Source organism: Numenius arquata, chromosome 24 (assembly GCF_964106895.1).
Source record: "Numenius arquata chromosome 24, bNumArq3.hap1.1, whole genome shotgun sequence".
Taxonomy (NCBI): Eukaryota; Metazoa; Chordata; class Aves; order Charadriiformes; family Scolopacidae; genus Numenius; species Numenius arquata.
Window position 1 is genome coordinate 4849198 of NC_133599.1, and position 17808 is coordinate 4867005.

A 17808-nucleotide genomic window follows, 5' to 3' on the forward strand; every position below is an offset into this window, starting at 1 on the left:
GGTGCGTGTTTGACAGGAGCTGCGCGGTCACTCGCTTTTTAATACATTAATTATAGCTGATTATCACTGCCACCCCCACCTCCCCAGAGCCGTGACCTGCTCACACACCGCTGGGAAAAGGCTCCTTCCTTGGGCGCAGTGCCGGGGCCACCGGGACTCGCCTCCCGACCCGCTCAGTGGTGGCAAGACGGGGATTAAACGGCGATTAAAAGGAGATGCTGCTTCTGGTATCGTGATAAACGGCGACCGTAGGTCATGGGAAATGGATGCAAGTCCCTTTTATTGATGGACGCGGAGGCTGGAGGGGGTTTTGCTTTGTGGCAGGGGGATGTTAGAGATGGGATGGCCGCCTGGGGTTTCATCTCTGAGCCCCTTTGGCCCCCAAAATGCCCCGGTTGAAGCATCCCCCCTGCTCTGAGCTGAGCTCCGACACGGCAGTCGCCTTAGTGGGGACAAGGGTCTTCGAAATACCCGGGTGCTGCTTACAGAAGGGGGCTGGAGCCCGACACGGAGCCCGCCGCTTTCGAAGGGTTATTTTTGTTAGAAAAGCCTGTGCGGTGCCAGCCACGCGCCCGCCCCGGGGAGGGAGCTGGGTACCCGAGGTCCCCTGGGGACGGGAACGTCCCCCAGTGTCACCCGGCCTGGGAGGGGGTGGCTGCTCACTCCACACCCACCCGCAGCCCTTTTCCCGCGGGAATGCCAGCCCTGCAAACCCAAACAGGGCCAAATCCAGTGCCTTCTCCCAACGGGACACTCGTGCCTGTCCTCCGGGGTGGGGGAGTGCTGGGAACACTGCTCGGGCAGCACCGTGGTGACTGTCACCTACCCCACCAGCAGGGTCCCAGCCCTACCACCCCCCCCCCCCGTTTCTTCCACAGCTTCGCCGTTGGGTGACCTTGGTGAGCCCTCACCCCCTCCCCGACCAATTTGGGGACGTTCTTCCTCCCATCCCTGGGGGGAAATGACCCAACCCGATGAGCCAACCCAAAAGCCGGGTGCAGGGAAGGACTTTGTGGTCACAGAGGCCCCCAGGACCGGTGGGTGCGTGGGGGGGTCACCAGCCTGGTGGACCCCCAATTCTCCACACATCATCGCGAGCACCCCAAAACTGGGGCAGGGGGTTGGCAGCCCCACTGGCAGGGCCCCCTGGGGTGGCCGGGCAGTGCCAAAGCCCTGACTCACGGCGTGCACGTACCCGCGCGGGGTAAAGCGATAGGAGGGGAGAGAGGACGCCGGAGCCCAAAATACCCCAGCGCGCCTGACACCGGAGATTATCGCTTCGCCGGTGGGACGGCCGCCCGGCCCGGCTCACCCCAGCTCCCCACAAAGCACCAAAACCCCCCAAAAACTCTACCCTCGCCTTTTCCTCTGCCACCCCGTGCCAACCACCCAACGGTGATGGGTGGCCGTAGGGTGCCCACCACCCTGGCACAGCCGTCGGTACCATTTCCAGCTGATTTCTCCCCAAAATACAGCTTTTTTCTCAGCTGGTACAGACCAAACACATAGGGCCTGAGCGGTTTCAGGGGGCGGAGGCGGGCGGCACTGCGAGGGCTTGGCCTTATTTTCCTTCCAAAGGGGTTAGGGGGAAAAAAAACAACCACCCCAAACCCAAGGCGGGTGTAAAAATAAAATAATAATAATAATAAAGATGACACACTGCTGAAAATTATACATCTAATTGCTGCCTCGTTAGCAATGCGCCCCTATGACGAGGCACAAAGTGTTTAGCATACAGTCAGCCTATGGTCATCCCCTACATGCGTGTGACACACATGTAACGTGACACGCGTGTGGCCCCCACACCCCACCCGGGACCCCCGTTTCCCGGGGGGGGGGGGGGCTTCGGCCGGGTTCAGGAGACAGACGGGGCGGTTTATCGCTTTATATAAGGCCTGGCGCCCGCGCCCTCCCCGCTCCCGACGTATGGGCTATACCGTACACAAGGCCTCTTTGTAACCCTATAGCCCGCGCCCGCCGCGCACCCCGGGGATGCAGCGGGGGGGACCCACCGGAGAGGAACGGGGGGGCAGCCCCGACGGGGCGGGAGCCTGGGGACCCGGGGTTGGGGGGGCCGGGGGGGCGGCTGGGGACACCTTGGGGAACACCCCGGCTGTGCCCCACACACATCGGGGGAGTCCCGAGGAAGGGGGGGGGATACCGGGCTGCTGCGGCCGTGGCGGGGGGGGAGCGACGAGGTCTGGCGCGACCCCGCCACCCGCCCGTCGGGGCTCGGTGCAGCCCGAGGGCTGCGGGCCGGGAGGAAGGAGGCGCCGGAGGAGGAGGAGGAGGAGAAGGAGGAGGAGGAGGAGGAAGGGGGGGTTGGGAGTCTCTTCCCGGCGAGCGCTTACCTGCTCCGTGCTCCGGAGGGGCTGGGCCGGCCGCGGGTGCCGGGACCGGGACCGGGACCGGGACCGGACCGGGGCCGGACCGGGACCGGGGCCGGGCCGGGGAGGGCGGCAGGAATGCGGGGAGCGCGGCGGGCTCCCGGGTCCGCGCACGGAGCCAGGCGCAGGGACGGGAAAGTTTATGCAAGGGAGGAGCAGAAAGTTGGGAGTCAATCAGGAGGCGGCGGGGCCGGGCCGACCCTCCTCCCTCCCTCCCGCTGCCCTCCTCCTCCTCCCGGCCCTCCCTCCCGCCTCCCCTCGACCCTCCCTCCCCGTCCGTCGGCCCGGGGCGGCGGCGGCAGCGCTCCCCGACGGGCAGCGGGCACCGGGACGCGGGGCTTCCCCTCCGCCGGGAGGGTTTTTTGTGGAAAGAGCAGCCCCGGAGCCCGGCTCGGCCCTGACCGGACTCTGGGAGCGCCCTCTAGGAGTCTTCCTCACCCTCCTCCTCCTCCTTCTCCGGCCTGCAGCCCCGGGATGCAGCCCGGGGCCGGGGCATGAGGGTGCTGCTGTCCTGTGCGGTCACCAGCCAGCCGGGGTCCCCCGTGCACACCTTCATCCCCTTCTGCACGTCCTCACCCCCCTGCGCTCGTCTTCATCCCTCTTAGCTCACCTTCATCCCTCTGTGCTCACCTTTATCCCTGTGCTCACCTTCATCCCCTTCCACACACCTTCATTGTCCTCTACACACGCTCATCCCCCTCCAGACACCTTCATCCCCCTCCTCATCCCCATCCTCACACCCTCACCCCCTTCCAAACACCTTTGTCCCCCTCCTCATCCCCATCCTCACACCTTCATACCCTCCAAACACCTTCATCCCCCTCCTCATCCCCATCCTCACACCTTCATACCCTCCAAACACCTTCATGCCCCTCCTCATCCCCATCCTCACACCCTCATCCCTTCCCAACACCTTCATCCCCCTCCTCATTCCTATCCTCACACCCTCATCCCCTCCCAACACCTTCATCCCCCTCCTCATTCCTATCCTCACACCCTCATCCCCTCCCAACACCTTCATCCCCCTCCTCATTCCTATCCTCACACCCTCATCCCCTCCCAACACCTTCACCCCCCTCCTCATTCCCATCCTCACACTCTTATCCCCTCCAAACACCTTCATCACGCTCCTCATCCCCCCTAGACACCCTCAGCCCCCCACACCCTGCCCGCATGGAGATTTCCCTTCTCCCCTGGACCTCCAGGATGGGGACCTCAGCCCACGCCGTTGCCGTTTCAGAAGGGAACCCAGCCAGGACCCAGGCCGTGGTCACTTCCTCGGAGCGAGCCGATGGGTGGTAACGCGCTAAGCCGCAGCCGGCTGATCGCATGCGAGTCCCTGGCCACGACCCAGCCCGACTGTCGGGAACTGCAGCCCCAAGACGGGCAACGTGCGCCAAAAACCCTGGCCCCACCAGCCATGGGGTCCGGCACGCGCCGAGGAACCCAAAACCCACAGAGGTAAATCGGGGAGAGGGATCCTCCCGGCGCCCGGCTTGGAGAAGGGATGCTCTTTACATCCCATCCCTTCTAGAAACATATTTTTCTAATTTTCGTGCCGAGCTTGGTTGTGTTCAAGCATTTCGGGACACGACAGCCAACGCCGCAGCCCGTAAAGCGACAGTCTCCGAAGCATCCAGCGCATTCAGCGATCGTGTGTGATTAATAAAGCCCTATCGCATTCTTCCACCCTTGGCCTGGTGCTAAACTTGTAAGAAATCTGGACCAAAAACTGCAACAAAATGGCTGCTATTCTCCAAGGGCCGTTCGAAACACTCGTTACTCATCCCTTACTTGGGCAAAAATGACATTGACTGCTCCTGGAGATGACAGGCTTAATTGAGTTCAATAGGAGTTTAGGCTGAGTAAGGCATGAGCAAACAAGCATGCATTAGCCCATGAATAAAAGCCTGATCTGCAAATGTTTAGGAACACATGTAACGCCGCGCAGGGGAGTACCGAGGGGGTCACCGCCGCGCCGGGCCTGCCGGGACCGGGCTTGGGCTCGGTTACAGCCTCCGACCCAACCGCTGGAGACACCGGGATGAGCTTGTTCTGGAGCCCGGTGATCCCAGCCCGGCTCGGTGGTTTGTTTCTCTCCTGCCTCTTAATTTTTTTATTTTTTTTTTTTCCTCCTTCAGAAGTCCGTAATCCTCGTTTCTGCTGTTCTTCGTCCACTGGTGGGAACAGCAACTTCCTTTCCCAAATTATAATATAAAAGAGCTGCAAGCAGCAACGCCATAAATAATATTTTCTTATGGCCAGAACATCCAAGTCTAGGCAAGACACCAAGAACAGCTACAACATTGTAAAACTCCAACACTTCTCCAGAATGGATTCACTAATTAAAAAATGATTCCGTTTTAAAAGCAGATGAAAAATATTGGCTTTCCCATTACTGCCTGTCGCTTGCTGCGCCGGGAAAGAGCCCGTCCTGCAATCCCACAGCCCAGTTTACCGGCCACCAGTCTGCCTGTCCCTCTAAGAAATGTCACCAAAATAAATACCCGGGGAGGGGAAGGGGAGAGAAAAACACCCCGTCACGATTGCTCCTTTAATTAATTAATGTATCACCACTTCAAAGCGATGAGCTGGGGCGATGCTCACCGCTGGGAACCAAACAGCTCCGGCCCTTCCATTGCTGGGAGAGGGGTTTCCCTGCGCTGCCCTCCCCTCCCGCACCCGCCGGGATGTGGCCAGCCCTCTCCCTCTGCAGGTTGCCCGGCCAGTGACGGACTGGCCTTTTGGACCCTCATGGAATTACCCTGCAGCCCCCCCCCAAGAATGCAGGGACTGGGCTGGGCGCATGGAGGGTCTGGGACAGAGGGAGAATGGACTGGTGGGAGAAGAGCCCCCCACTCCCATCCTCCTGCTCAGCCCTGGACCAGCATCTTCCCACCCATCGGCACGGGACGGGGATGCGGGCAACCACAGGGACATTGGTCCTAGCTAGGATGCGGTGCTCAGCAACGAGGTGGGACCTTATTTTTTTCCCTCCCTTTTCCCTTATAACCATGTTTGCAAAAAATAAGACGCCTTTCCCAGGAGGTTCCCATGACGAGCTGCCGACTGTCGCCTCTGGCCATTGGCCATAACTTCATGGGGTTAAATCCATCCTCACCCCTAACGTGACACCAGCCCCCTAAAACTGAACCTTCGGAAGCCTCAAAATCTCGGTCCACACGGAAAACCTCATCCCCGGGGATCGAGAAAACCCTTTCTCCAAGGAAGACACACACTTTGGGCTCAAAGGCTGTTGATAAGGCAATAAGGCTCCTTCTCCTCTTTTTCTTTTTTTTTCTTTTCTTTTTTTTTTTTTTTTTTTGATCTTTTCTTGCAGCGAGCATTCCTTTCACACCCACGCACACCCCAGCATCCTCAGCCATTGGTCCGTCGGCGCATCCGTCACACTTTCCGTCGGCCAAAGTAGATACACATTTCAACTGCTTCCATTCCTCCTCTCCGCTGGTGTTAACAGCCAGCGCAAACAAAGGCCCCGCATCTCCATCGCCCTCTTAAATTGTTTTCATTTGTTTCTTGCGCCGCAGTTGGTTTGGGTTAGCGGGTTTGTGTAAGCGGTTTGGGGTGTCCTGGGATGGGGTGGCATCGCCTTGGACACCCATGGCAGGGTTTTTTCGCTCTGCTTGGACTGCAGGCTGGGAATGCCGAGGGGTTTGCAAGCCACAAGGGGCAACACGGAGACTTTTTGGGTGCGAGGAAGGAAAAACTCCCCGGGGAACAGCTAGGATAACGGCGGCTCCTGCTCCAGCGAGAGGTTGGGGAGCCCAAACCCCTCCCTCTCACCCTGCTTTGGCTTTTCTGCTTCCACCGAAGGAAATGGGGACAAGTGTTAGCTCAACCCTTCGCTGAGCTTTTCCCGATTTCAAACAGATGGTGGGTTCGTGGCTGGATTTGGGCAGAAAGCTCTCGCTTCCCCCGCATTTGCTGGCCATACCTAGCCAAGGGATGCTGGCCCCGAACCACGGTGGATGGTTCTCCCTTTAGCTCACGAGAAGGTCTCTGATCTCACCGCCTGGGTAAGGGACAATGTCCCACGTTGTCCCCGAGCTGTCCGCCTCCCTCTGCCCCCGCCACCAACGTCCGCCGATGAATCACGGAGCCTGGATTCGTGCGGCTGGTGGGAAAACCTCGGCTCCGTCGGCAAAGCCACCGTGGCAGATGTTGGCCAGGGGTCCAGCTGCAGCCCAGTCTCCCACTGTCACTGACATCGGTCCCCAGCCACCCATAGGGACCGGCTCAGGTCACGGCAGTGTTGTGACACTGCACAGTAAGGACAAGCATCCCTCTTGCTTGACTGCATGTCTCCTCCCTCTCCTGCTCCTCGGCCTTCCCGCTCCAGCTGCCTCTCACAGCGTTAACTTGGGGGGCTCAGATCACCCCCAGGATGGGGGAAAGACCTACTTATGTCCTGGGAAGGGGACCCCAAATTGTATCAGCCCCCCCCCGGGGTCAGTGCGTGAGCTGAGCAGGTGAGAGAAGCGTTACTGGGGGGTCGAGGATGGTGTTTGGGGGCACCTTGGCGTGTCCCGGTGTTTCTCACCACTGAATTAATCAGATTTGGGACTGTCTGTGCAGCCAAATCCTGGAAATGGGGGGCATGGGCTGCCCTGCTCCCCTCAAGCTGCCCCTTTCCACTATCTCCCCTTTCCAATGACCCCCACACAGCCCCCCCCATAACATCCCACAGGTCTGTGCCATGGGATGTCACCTCCCATCTGCCACCTCCCCGTGAGCAGGGAGCACCAGAGAGGCCAGTCCCGGCAGCGGGGACACCCGGAGTGTGCGGGTTCTCCGTGGGACCACCAGCCCCGGTGGGCTCCGGAGGGATGCCGCAGGGTGCCGGGGGCATGGGGGGCTCGGCAGTGCCCATCCGGGCACCGAGCGTGACTCAGCACCACACCACACCTCGTGAGTCACCCCGGCGCTTCCTGGTGCACCCAGAGTTTTCCTTTCCAGGTCCCTCCTGGTGGCACCGACCCAGCCCTGCCCCGTGCCGGTGATGCCGGCTCTGCCTCACGTGGCTACCGGCCCTCCCTCCGGCTTCCATCAGCACGTGCCCACGTGCCACCAGCGCTCTGGGTGCCAGGCTGCTCCCCAGGGACCTAAATCCCCAAAGGCTTCCAGTGGGTGGAGAGCCTGGGGCGTGCAAAGACAACGTGAGCACCCCACGGCCGCTTGCGCCACGGCAAAATGGGACAAAATAGGGGGTTTGGTGCCTGGGGGGCATCGAGCTGTGCGGAGGGTGGGGGGGGGGGGGTCCCTCGCCAGGAGCTCGGGCAGAGCCCAGCCATGCTCTGTGAGGAAACACACACCGAGGAGACCACCAACCCCCCCCTCCCACTGAGAGACTGAGCTACAAAATACAAACCAGAGCCTAAAAAAAAAAAAAAAGGGGATGAGTTTCCAGGATCCAAGTCCAAGAAATGTCTCAAAGGGATGAGATTGGGATCGCAGTCAGCCTCATCTGCTAAATATACCCCAGGCCTGACTCTGCCATCTGCCCCAGACCAGCGATCTGTCCCTAATTTGCCCAGAGAGGGTGGCCGTGGCCGGATGAGTGTCCCACGGGGGTCTGAGGGCACCGTGCGCCTCGAGCCACCCCGGGGGCGGCTGTCACCGTGAGAATTCACCGGGCAGAAGGTGGAAACGGAGGGAGTGGAGCGGGACGGGGATGCAGGAGCATCCACCCGGCACCGGCACCGGCACGCAGCCCTGGTGGCCCCGGTGGCCCCCCGGCGCGGGTGCTACTCGCAGGCCAGCTTGCCGTCGAAGCTGGAGAGGGCGATGGCGAAGGCCTGGACGGCGCAGAGCGGGTAGTTGTAGTCCATGGTGAAGGCGTCGTCGGCCACGCGCCCGAACTGCATCACGATGTAGTCGGCTGCGGGAGAAAGAGCGAGGGGCTGGGATGCCACCGGCACCCCCAGCCCGCCCTTTTCCCAGGGGACCCCAACATCCCAAAGAAGACATCCACCCACCACCCACCCCCCCCCCGGCCTCCGCCAAGCTCTGCCCGCGGCCCCTGCCCCGTAACGCAGGGCGTGTTACCAAAAAGCATCATTTTCCCATTGTGTGGGACCACAGCACCCTTCGGTTCCCCCCCCAGCACTCCTTCCCTGGGAGCCGCAGCCCCCCAAAGGGACAGGGACCCCACTCAGAGCCCCCCCTGTGGGACTGCTGCTACCGGAGGGCGGGTGACAGGAAATTTGTAAAAATAACCGGGGGCCCCCGAGAGGTTTTTTTCTGTCCCGTAACCCAACACCCCGGAGGCCGAGGGCTTCTGACTGCGCCGGACAGGTGACAAACGGCCACGTCCGGCCGCTCGCACGGGGACAGAGCCGCTGCCGCCCCCGAGGGACTGTCCCCGAGGCGCGACGCACCCCGGGGTGAGCCCACCAGCAATGCCGGGTGCGTGCCAGGGGGGGGATGCTCTGGGGTGAGTGGGTAGCTGTAGTGTGATGATGGAGGGGGGGGGTAGGGGGGTGGGCTCAGCACCCCACAGGATTTGTCCTTGCCCTAATCTGCCCGGCAACAGGGTGACCCTCGCGCTCCCTCTGCTGTCACCCGGGGCCAGCACGCCCTGTCCGGCTTCATCCCAACTCCCCCCCCAAGGCAGGAAGGACCCCAAAGCAGCCATGCACGGAAAAAAATAAATCTCAGCCAAAAAAATAAATAATGGGGGTGCTGGGGCCAACTGATGGCAGTGTCCCCTGCTGTCACCCCACCCCCGTCCCGTACCCCCCCAGGCTTACGGTCGCTGCCGTGGACAATCTGGAAGTTTTTGACGGAGGCGTGGGTGACCCGGCCGTGGAAGTTGAGGACGTAGGACTGGGTCTCGTCGTTCCACACCGGCGCCTTGTTGTGCAGCTCGATCACATTGTCCATGTTTTTGTTCTGCCATCGCATCAGGAGGCCGTCGTTGTCCTGGGGAGGGCGAGAGGGGGGGAGAGTGGAGTTGGGGTGACACCCCACACACACCCCCCTAAGCCCTGCCACCCCCCATGGTGTGGCCCAGGGGGATATTCTGTAGCAGGATCCAGATGGGAAATGGGATCCAGCACGGAGAAAAAATACAGACACTGTGGTCTCCCACCTCCCAGGGAGGTGCCTTGAATTTCAGGGACACCCAAAACCCGTTCCACGCCCCAAAACAGGTAAAATCCAAGGTGAACCCCATCAAATCCAGCCTCCATGGAGTTTCTCTCCCAGTCTGGCCCCAAACTTACATTCCGGGGCCGGATGGGCACCCTCTCGTTGTCGGAGTTCATCCCAGGGATGATGACCGTCATCTTCCGGGGGCCTTTGAACCCTAAAACGTTGGTCTCCTGCAAGAGAAACCCCATCCATAAAACCGGCAACCACCGTGGGCTGCAGCCTCTCGCTGGTGGCTGATGGATGTCTCAGGGACAGATCCAGCCCATCCCACATCTCTGCGACCCCCCCCGGGGTGATGGCTAGAGTTGGAACCCCCTCACTGCCTGTCCGGGGGTCCCACGGGGCCGGGGGGGGGGTAGCCATGCTGCTCCTTACGTAGACCACAGCCGAGAGCTCCTGCCGCACGTTGGACCAGTTGGCGTTGGCTCTGTCGGGGTTGGCGCCGTTGTCGAACACCGTGAACTTGGTCCCCATCAGGTTGGACCTGCAGCCAAGGACGGGAGGTGGCCACGGTTGGTGCCACCGAGTCCCCTCCGACCCCCCCCCCCGTTCCCCCACACTCCAAGCACAGCCCCGGCTTTGCTCTGGCTGCAAAACCCGTGGCTAACACCATCCTTCCCACCCTTTAGCCCTTCGCTGGGGTTCAGGACACCCCTAAACAGGGGGTGGTCCGTGGTGCTGCCGCGGCGGGGACCCCCCCAGCGTCGCTGTGCGGCTGCCGGCGGTGCAGCGGGCCAGGACTTGCCGGGTGCTGTTTCTAGCCGTGACCTGTCTGCCGGGAGGAACCAGACGAGCCTGTTTTCCCCTGCCGGCCCCCCAAACGCTCCCCCGAACACTGAATTTAGCCTCCTGCCTGACCTAGCCATCGCTCGGGGCGGTAGGCAACCCACAGAGCGGGAGCGGGGCTCTGTAGGAATGGGGGTGCCACCGAAACGGGGTTCCACTGAAACGGGGTTCCGCCTCCCCTCCTACCTCAGCTTCCCGATGAAGTTCTCTCCCCCCCGTGACAAGTCAGTGGGGTCGATGGAGATGAGGTAGTTGGAGGTTTTGCTCTTCTTGCGCTTCCTCCCGGCGAGGAGGAACACCTGGGAGGGTGGTGGGACCGTGTGGGGACAGGGCATCATCATTGTCATCATCGCCACCGTCCCCAGCTTGCCACCCTGCTGTCCCCCCTGAGCAAGGCTTGGCCCAAGAGGTCACTGCCACGACCTTGCGCAAGTCATGGAGTGAAGATTATCCCCAAAATACTGGCTGAGCCGTGGGGTGGGAGGGTCTGAGCCCAGCCCAGCATCAGCGTGACTCTCCAGCAGATGTTTGGCCATCATCCCAGGTACCGTCGACACAGGGCACTTCCCAAGAGGAATTGCAGAGGAGGGGAACAGCCCCATCCAGGACCCACCATCATGGTGGGATACAGGTGGGCATCCCCCCCAAAACCCTGAGGGTGCTCCCCGGGGTGGGTGCAGAGCCCCGGGGGTCCCCACCCCAGCTTACCTTCTTGTCATTATCCAAGTGGAGGTAATAGGTGGGGTAAAGCCCCCGGTCCATCCCCTTCTTGTCCCGTGTCACTCGGCACTTGATGGTCACTCCCTGCGGCGCTGGTCGCAGCACGAACTCCTCCAGGTTGTCCACCTCGATGACGGGTGACGGGGGCCTCTCCTCTTTCGCCTGCAACAGGAGAGAGGATGGTGACCCCAAAGCCGAACCCACCCAAAGCCCCCCTCCTTTCCCACCTTGCTCCTGATCCCCCCAGGACTGCAGCTCTGCAGCTGGTGGCTTTGGGGACAGTGCCTCCCCGGGGAGTGCTCCAGCCCCCCGACCCACTCTGGGTCCCCAAGGGGACCCCTGCAGGTCCCCAACGAGGAGGGGGTTCATACCTTCTTTGATTTCTTCCCTTTGCCCTTCTTGTTGGAGTTTTTCTGCGGGGTCTCTGGGGTCTCCTCCTCGCTCTCGGCCGCTTTGGGAGGAGCTGTGGGCAGGAACGGGCAGGGGTACAGAGAGGGGAAGACCCTGACTCTGCCGAATCCCCAAATTGAGCTCAGCAGAGCCCCCCAGCAACACCATCGATCATAGTCCCACTCTTCATGGGGTGCTCACCCCACAAGCCCCTCCGGCACCCACCACCCTCCATCACATCGCTGGTGCCGGGGCTCTCACCTTTCTTTTTGGTTTTCTTCTCCTTGGGGGGCTCCCCACCAGTCTGGAAGAGGGACGCCGGGTTTTTCTTCTTCTCCGACCTGATGGGTTTGGTGCTGGCATCGGAATCATCCTCTTCATCACTGCTGGTGGCGGCTTGGGGGGGACACAGGGGACACTGTCATGCGGCACCAGGTACTGCTGGCTTGGGGTGATGCCATGGGGCAGTGGGACTGGCTGCCACCCCCCAACCCCCACTTGCCCCCATACCCTTCTTCTTGGTTTTCTTCTCCTTCTTCTCCCCATTCACCTGGAACATGGACATCGACTCCTTCTTGGTGCTTTTGGCAGATTTGGCTTTGCCATCGGTGTCACTCTTGTCTCCTGGCAGGATGGAGGAGCCGGTGAGCGGCCGGACAGAGGGATGGGGACAGGCAATGACAGGGGACAGGGAGGTGGCAAGGTGGGGACAGTAAGAAGGGGTAAGCTGGGAGGAGACTGCATGGGGAGGGGGCAATTGCCCCAGAGCCCCTCGAGCCCCCCAGGACAGTGATGGGGATGGGATGCAGGTGGTCCCCTCATCCCTGCAAGGATGAATGCAAGTGGCAACTGAGCCGGGCTCGAGTTGTCCCTGTCCCCTGGGCACTCACCCTTCGGCTTCTGCTTCTTCTCCCGGCTCTCGCCCGAGGGGGGCTCTTTGGGCACCTTCTTCTTGAGCTTTTTTGGCGGGTCTTTATTTTCCACCTCCTCTTCCTCCTCCTCATCCTCCGAGTCCTCGGCTGGCTCTGCCCGCAGGGGACACCACGGCATCAGTAACGCGATGGCCTTTCGCATCGGGGACCCGCAGCACCGTGGTTTGCGAGGGGGGTGGGGAACCTCCCTCGGCCAGCGTGGGCACCCACCCCACCATGGCCAGGGTGCCGGGGCCGTGGGTGCCCGGGGCCAGCGGCACGTGTGACATGGCCAGTGCCGGACACGGCGTGTGAAGTCACATCGCCATCTCGCGGCTGCAGCCCCGGGGTGCGGAGTTGGGGGGCCGGGGGGGGGGGGGACACCAGCCCCATATTTTTGCCCCGGAAAGATATCCAGGGAGTCGGTGGCACCGGCCACCGACTGTCACTTTTCCGAGGACTGTGTGTCCCCCCCCGATCCCAACTCCCTGTCCAATGCCACATCCCCTTTCCTCCTGGGTGTGTAGCAGGATTTTGGCCAAAAAGCCCCCCCCGGGGGACATGCAGAGCCCCTGCAGACACCGGGAGCGTCGATGGCACTGGGGGGACATGCGGCACGGGGACACAAAGTGCCACGAGTGGGTGCCCCCAGAGGGGTGGGTGCTGCCTCCCCACCTTGCTGCTTCTTGGGGCCCTTGGCAGCGTGGGAGCGGGGGGCCGGGCTCTCCTTCTTCTTCCGAGGCTCCTTGGTGAATTTGGAGTAGGGGTCCTTGTTGCTCTCCTCCTCTCCCTTCTCCTCCTTCTTCTTCCTCAGCTTCTTCACCCCTATGTGTTTCAAGCAATGCCCGCAATGGAAAGCACTCTGGGTGCAGGATGGGGCTATGGGGAGGACCAGCGTGTACCCCCATTTCCATGGGAGGCAGGGGGCATCCATCCTTACCCTGTGCCGGGGCATGGGGCTCCTCTGCAGCCCCCGCCTCACCCGGCTTCTTTGCCCGCAGCCGCCGGGGCTTGGCCTCGGGCTCCAGTGTGGGCTCCTGCCTCTTCTTCTTCACCTTCTGCCCCCACGGATGGTGCTGCAGGGACGATGCCGGCCCTAAATCCCTTTTCCTTTTCCAAGACAACCCCTGCTCCTACAGCGCCGGCTGCCTCTCTGAAATACAGCCGGGCTTTTCTCTAGCCCCACGTGGGAGCAGGGACCCATTCTGGGGACAGAGACACGCTCGGACCTTAAAAGAGCCATTACCAAAGGGAGTGACTTACCATGGGGCAGCCCCCCAGGGAAGGCAGAGAGAGGAAAACAGAAAAGGCTGTTAGTGGATGGACAGAAGAGCTTCAGCACCAGGACAAATGGCCACATGCCAACCCCGGGGACAAGGGACATGACGCGGCCACTGCTGGGACAGCATGGACCATGCTGGCATGGAGGGACAAGTCACCCTGCACCACGGGGACCCTGGTCAGGAGCCACCCCGGGCACCAACTCATCTCCTGGTGGGCATCCTGGGGGACCTGAGCTGGGACAGGGGACACGGTGACAGGCAGGCAGAGTGGCTCCACACCTCCATCTCCTCTTGCCCACGCAAAAGGCTCCCATCAAAGTCAAGGAGCCATGGGGCCGTGCTGGAACGGAGGTCAGCAGGAGAGGGGAAGGAGGGGGATTAGGCACAACACACGTAATCCCGGTTAGCTGGGGCTATAAATAACCCCGATTTACCAAATACGGAGCATGTGGGGCAGCACTTGGCTCCAGACAGGAGTTATTTGGGGAGTGGGTGTGAGCTCAGGGCCCTCAGAAAGTGATTTAAGCAAATCCTGTTGCACCAGGGCACCCATCACCCAACAAAGCACCTTCCACCTTGCAGGAGTTTCATCCCTTTGGGATGTCCCAGCGATGGGTGACAGTGTTTTGCAAGAGGAGGGGATCCAGTTGGATCCCAGCGCTGCAGATTTGGTGGAGGGGTTGGGGGGAAGCAGGGGGTCCCAGGGTGGAGCTGGGAACTGACCGGTTTCTTCCATGTCATCAGCTCACACCGAAAAGCTCCTTCGCATCCTTTAATCCCTTAAGCGGCTGGGGGGAGGACAGCCACTTGCTTCATTACTTAACGAAGCCCTAACGAAGAGGAGGGGCTGCTGATTCAATCAGGTGATTGATGAAATCAGCGGTGAGACCCCTGGGAAGCCAGGCAGCACCCGAGGGCTGTGCCGAAACCCAGGCAGGGGGGGTCTGGCCTTTGGGGTCACAGCCTGGGGAAAGTGAGTCACGGCTGACAGCTTAACTGAGAGGCTTAATTAAAGCATTAATTAGGAACTCAGAGCCCACCTCATGGCGTAATTTGAAGCGATGGAGAGGGGGGCTGGAAGGAACAGGGGGGCTGGAAGGAACAGGGGGGCTATGGGATTTTTCCTCTACTTACCTACTCTGGAGGGGGGTTCCCCAAAAGCTCATGCTCCCCCAGGGCTGCAGCACCCCCACAGAGCAGCCCACCCAGTCCCAAGCTGGTCTCACTGTGGGGTGAGGCTTTGGGGGTCTCCGATGTCCCCAGCCCTTGGGGACAGCCTGCAGGAGGGGATGGTGGCACTGTGGATGGGGGGGGTAAAGGATTTTTTCTCACCTGCTTGGGTTTGTGTGGTGGGGGGCTACCCGGCTCCTCGCTGGGGCTGTGGGGCACAGAAAGCAAAGGGGTCAGGGCTTCCACCCCCCCACAGCTTCTGGGGGGCCAAGACCCTCTGGCTGAGCACCACCCCAATTTTTGGGGTTGGGGGGGAGGTAAGCCCTTCATTTGACTCCAGAAGCAGCTCCCAGTGTCTCAACTGGTTCGATCTGGGCTGACAGCACCCTCCCAAACAGGGAGCCCAGGACAGGCTCTGTCCTGGCCAAGGCTGTGGTTAATTTGGGGATCCCCCTCCCCATCTAATAAACCCATTTCCTCTCTGCAAACCAATGAGCATCATCACACCAACCCAAAAAAAACCCGATAAAACAACTCATTAAATTGCATTTGAACTGAAAATAGGAGAAAAAGGTGCTGGAGGAGGTGGGAGCCGGGTGGGGGTGCCCAGAACATCACCCACCCCGCAGGTCGCATCCTGCCCACCGGCACTCACCTCTCGGCAGCCCAGACCTCCCGCAGGATCTCCGTCTGCAGCGGCATGGCTCCCAGTCCAGCGGGATGACTCCTTCCTCCCTGCCCAACCTCCTTCTCTCCTCCCCGGCACTGGCCGCTGACCCCCCCTCGGCGCCACAGCCCCTACCAGCCCGGGGATGGATCCATGGGCTCAGGTGCGGTGGGAATGGTCCAAGGGGCCGAGCACCATTGCCTCGGCCGCCTCCACGAACCCCGGCGGCGTGAGGAGGAGGAAGAGCCGATGAAGGAGATGATTAACTTTTTATTTCTCTTGAAACTCGGTAATAGGATTTCAGGGGCTGCCGGCCAGGCCCGCTGGGAGAGCAGCTGGCAGGGCGGTAATCCCAGGAAAAAGGGGGCCCTTCAGGAGCACGGGGGGGGCACAGGGGGTCAGTGGAACACCAGGTGCCTTTTAGGGGTGCACGGCTCCCCCCACCCTGGCTGGGGTCCTTGGCATGGCAGGACCGCTTGCTCCAGCCTGGGGTGGGCAGAGGGATGCTGCCTGACCTCATCCAGGGCTACCCTCCCTGGATGTGCCTTTTTCCACCCGAAAAATATCATCCTGGTGACAGAAAAGCAGGATTTGGGCTGTTTGCATGGGGAGCCCATGCAGGGGATGAGCAGCATCCCCGGCTCCGGGCGATCCTAAGGGCTTCCCTATGGATCACTGCTCTGCTCCGCTCCTGGTCCCGTGTCCCCAGGTCCCTTTGGGTGACGGGTTTCACACCCTGCTCCCCCCTCACCTCCTTATTAACAGCACTTAATATTTAGCTGTTCATATTCCCCTCCGAAGGCTGCCTGCGGACGCTCTCCAGTTGCAAAGCCAGACTAACCCAGTGCCCCCAGTGACCCCCACCGGACTCTTAGCCTTGCCCAGCCCACCACCGGGCAAGACACCCCAAAACCCCCTGCCGCCTCCTTTCCCACCCCCTGCCCAGTGCCACTAGATGGCATTTGAACACCGCACACCCGGGACCCACCAGCACCGCGAAGGTTTCGACGCCTTCGCTGCAAAATTTCCCCTTAATTTCTAAACCACATCTCATCACCTGCCCGAGTTTAATTTCTCTTCCAAGGGGAAGAAAAACACCACACCAAAATAAGCCAAAAAATCTACTTAAAAATAGGGGAAAAGCCTAGAAACTGCAAAAGAGGTTGGTTTGGTTTGGTTTGGTTTTGTTTTGTTTTCCCTGGAGAGTTGTTTCCTATGGAAAATGTGGCTTGGGCTGCCCCCAAATAACTTTTTTTTTTGCCCTGCCTGCACAAAAAAAAAGAGCCAATTCCTCGCAGAGCCCCTGGGTCTCACAGCACCCTCCCGGGCAGCACCCACCGGGATGCTTTGCCGGCTATGAGACACCCCGGGAATGGTGTAAAATCAGAGACCTGGATGAGCAGATGGAGCAACTTGAGAAATGATGCTTCAGGTACCAGCTGATGGACTAGAGAAGAGGAATTTTAACCAAATCTCGTTTATCCTCCCAAGATTGCAGTGGTGGGGGGTAAGAGGGACAGGCAGACCCGCCGTCCCCAATGGCATGGCTCTGCTCCCTCAGCCAAGGGGCACAAACGCCTCCTCCACCCACCCAGGTGCCCCCCTCCTAAAGACACCTCCAAAAAAATAAAGAAGAGCATCAGGATAAATCCCCCCAGGCTGGAAAACCACCTGAGAGCCCCAAGTAGCACCCCTCAGCCCAGGCATCTCCAAAGCACAGCCCTTCCCCGGCTCTCCAGGGAACGATGATGCTGATAAAAAGGGGCAGCATCGGTCCTTGGGGACACCAATAATTCCTTAACGAACCCCTTGCTGAAGCGGGAGCACCTCCACCCAGGGGAGAGCAGATCCGTCCTCCCCACGGCCACCCCATTTGCTGAGCAGGATCCAGAGAAAAAGCACTTTTTCTTTTTTTTTTTTTTTTTTTCTTTCTTTCTTTCAGTTGTTTATTTTCAAGCTCCAAAAAGGGGTATTACAAAGAACAGACAGGAAAAATAACAACCAGAAAGCTGTTCTCACACGGTAGTGACGGCGTCCCTTTAGGATGGAGGGGGACGATGCCTGAGGTGGCAGCAGCACCGGTGTGGGGACCCGATGTCCCCCCCCAGGCCCACCGGGGTCCCCCCCTCCCCACGGCAGCAAGCGCCACGGGAAAACTGCTCAGTGATGAGCTGTAAACCCACGGTACCAGCTCAGACCCAGCCACTCACTTTCTAAACCACAATACGCCAACCTGCTCAATTTTTTTTGCCCCCCCCCCCCCCAATGTGGACCCCAAATAAGCAATAAAGCTCCCATTTAAAGATGGGAGCCGAGGGATG

At 60.6% G+C, this 17808-nt stretch overlaps 1 protein-coding gene across 1 annotated transcript; it reads right to left on the reverse strand.

Annotated features, from left to right (window-relative positions):
- Nucleotides 1-8152: 8152 nt before the first annotated feature.
- On the reverse strand, nt 8153-14635 carry TULP1 (TUB like protein 1). The gene is made up of 11 exons (XM_074163325.1): nt 14612-14635; nt 12347-12479; nt 11967-12080; nt 11718-11852; nt 11438-11529; nt 11055-11228; nt 10533-10645; nt 9936-10044; nt 9632-9730; nt 9158-9329; nt 8153-8286 (listed from the first exon to the last, which is right to left on the reverse strand). The coding sequence occupies exons 3-11, from the start codon at nt 12019-12021 to the stop codon at nt 8153-8155; spliced, it is 1083 nt and encodes a 360-aa protein (XP_074019426.1). The 5' UTR covers nt 12022-12080; nt 12347-12479; nt 14612-14635.
- Nucleotides 14636-17808: the final 3173 nt, after the last annotated feature.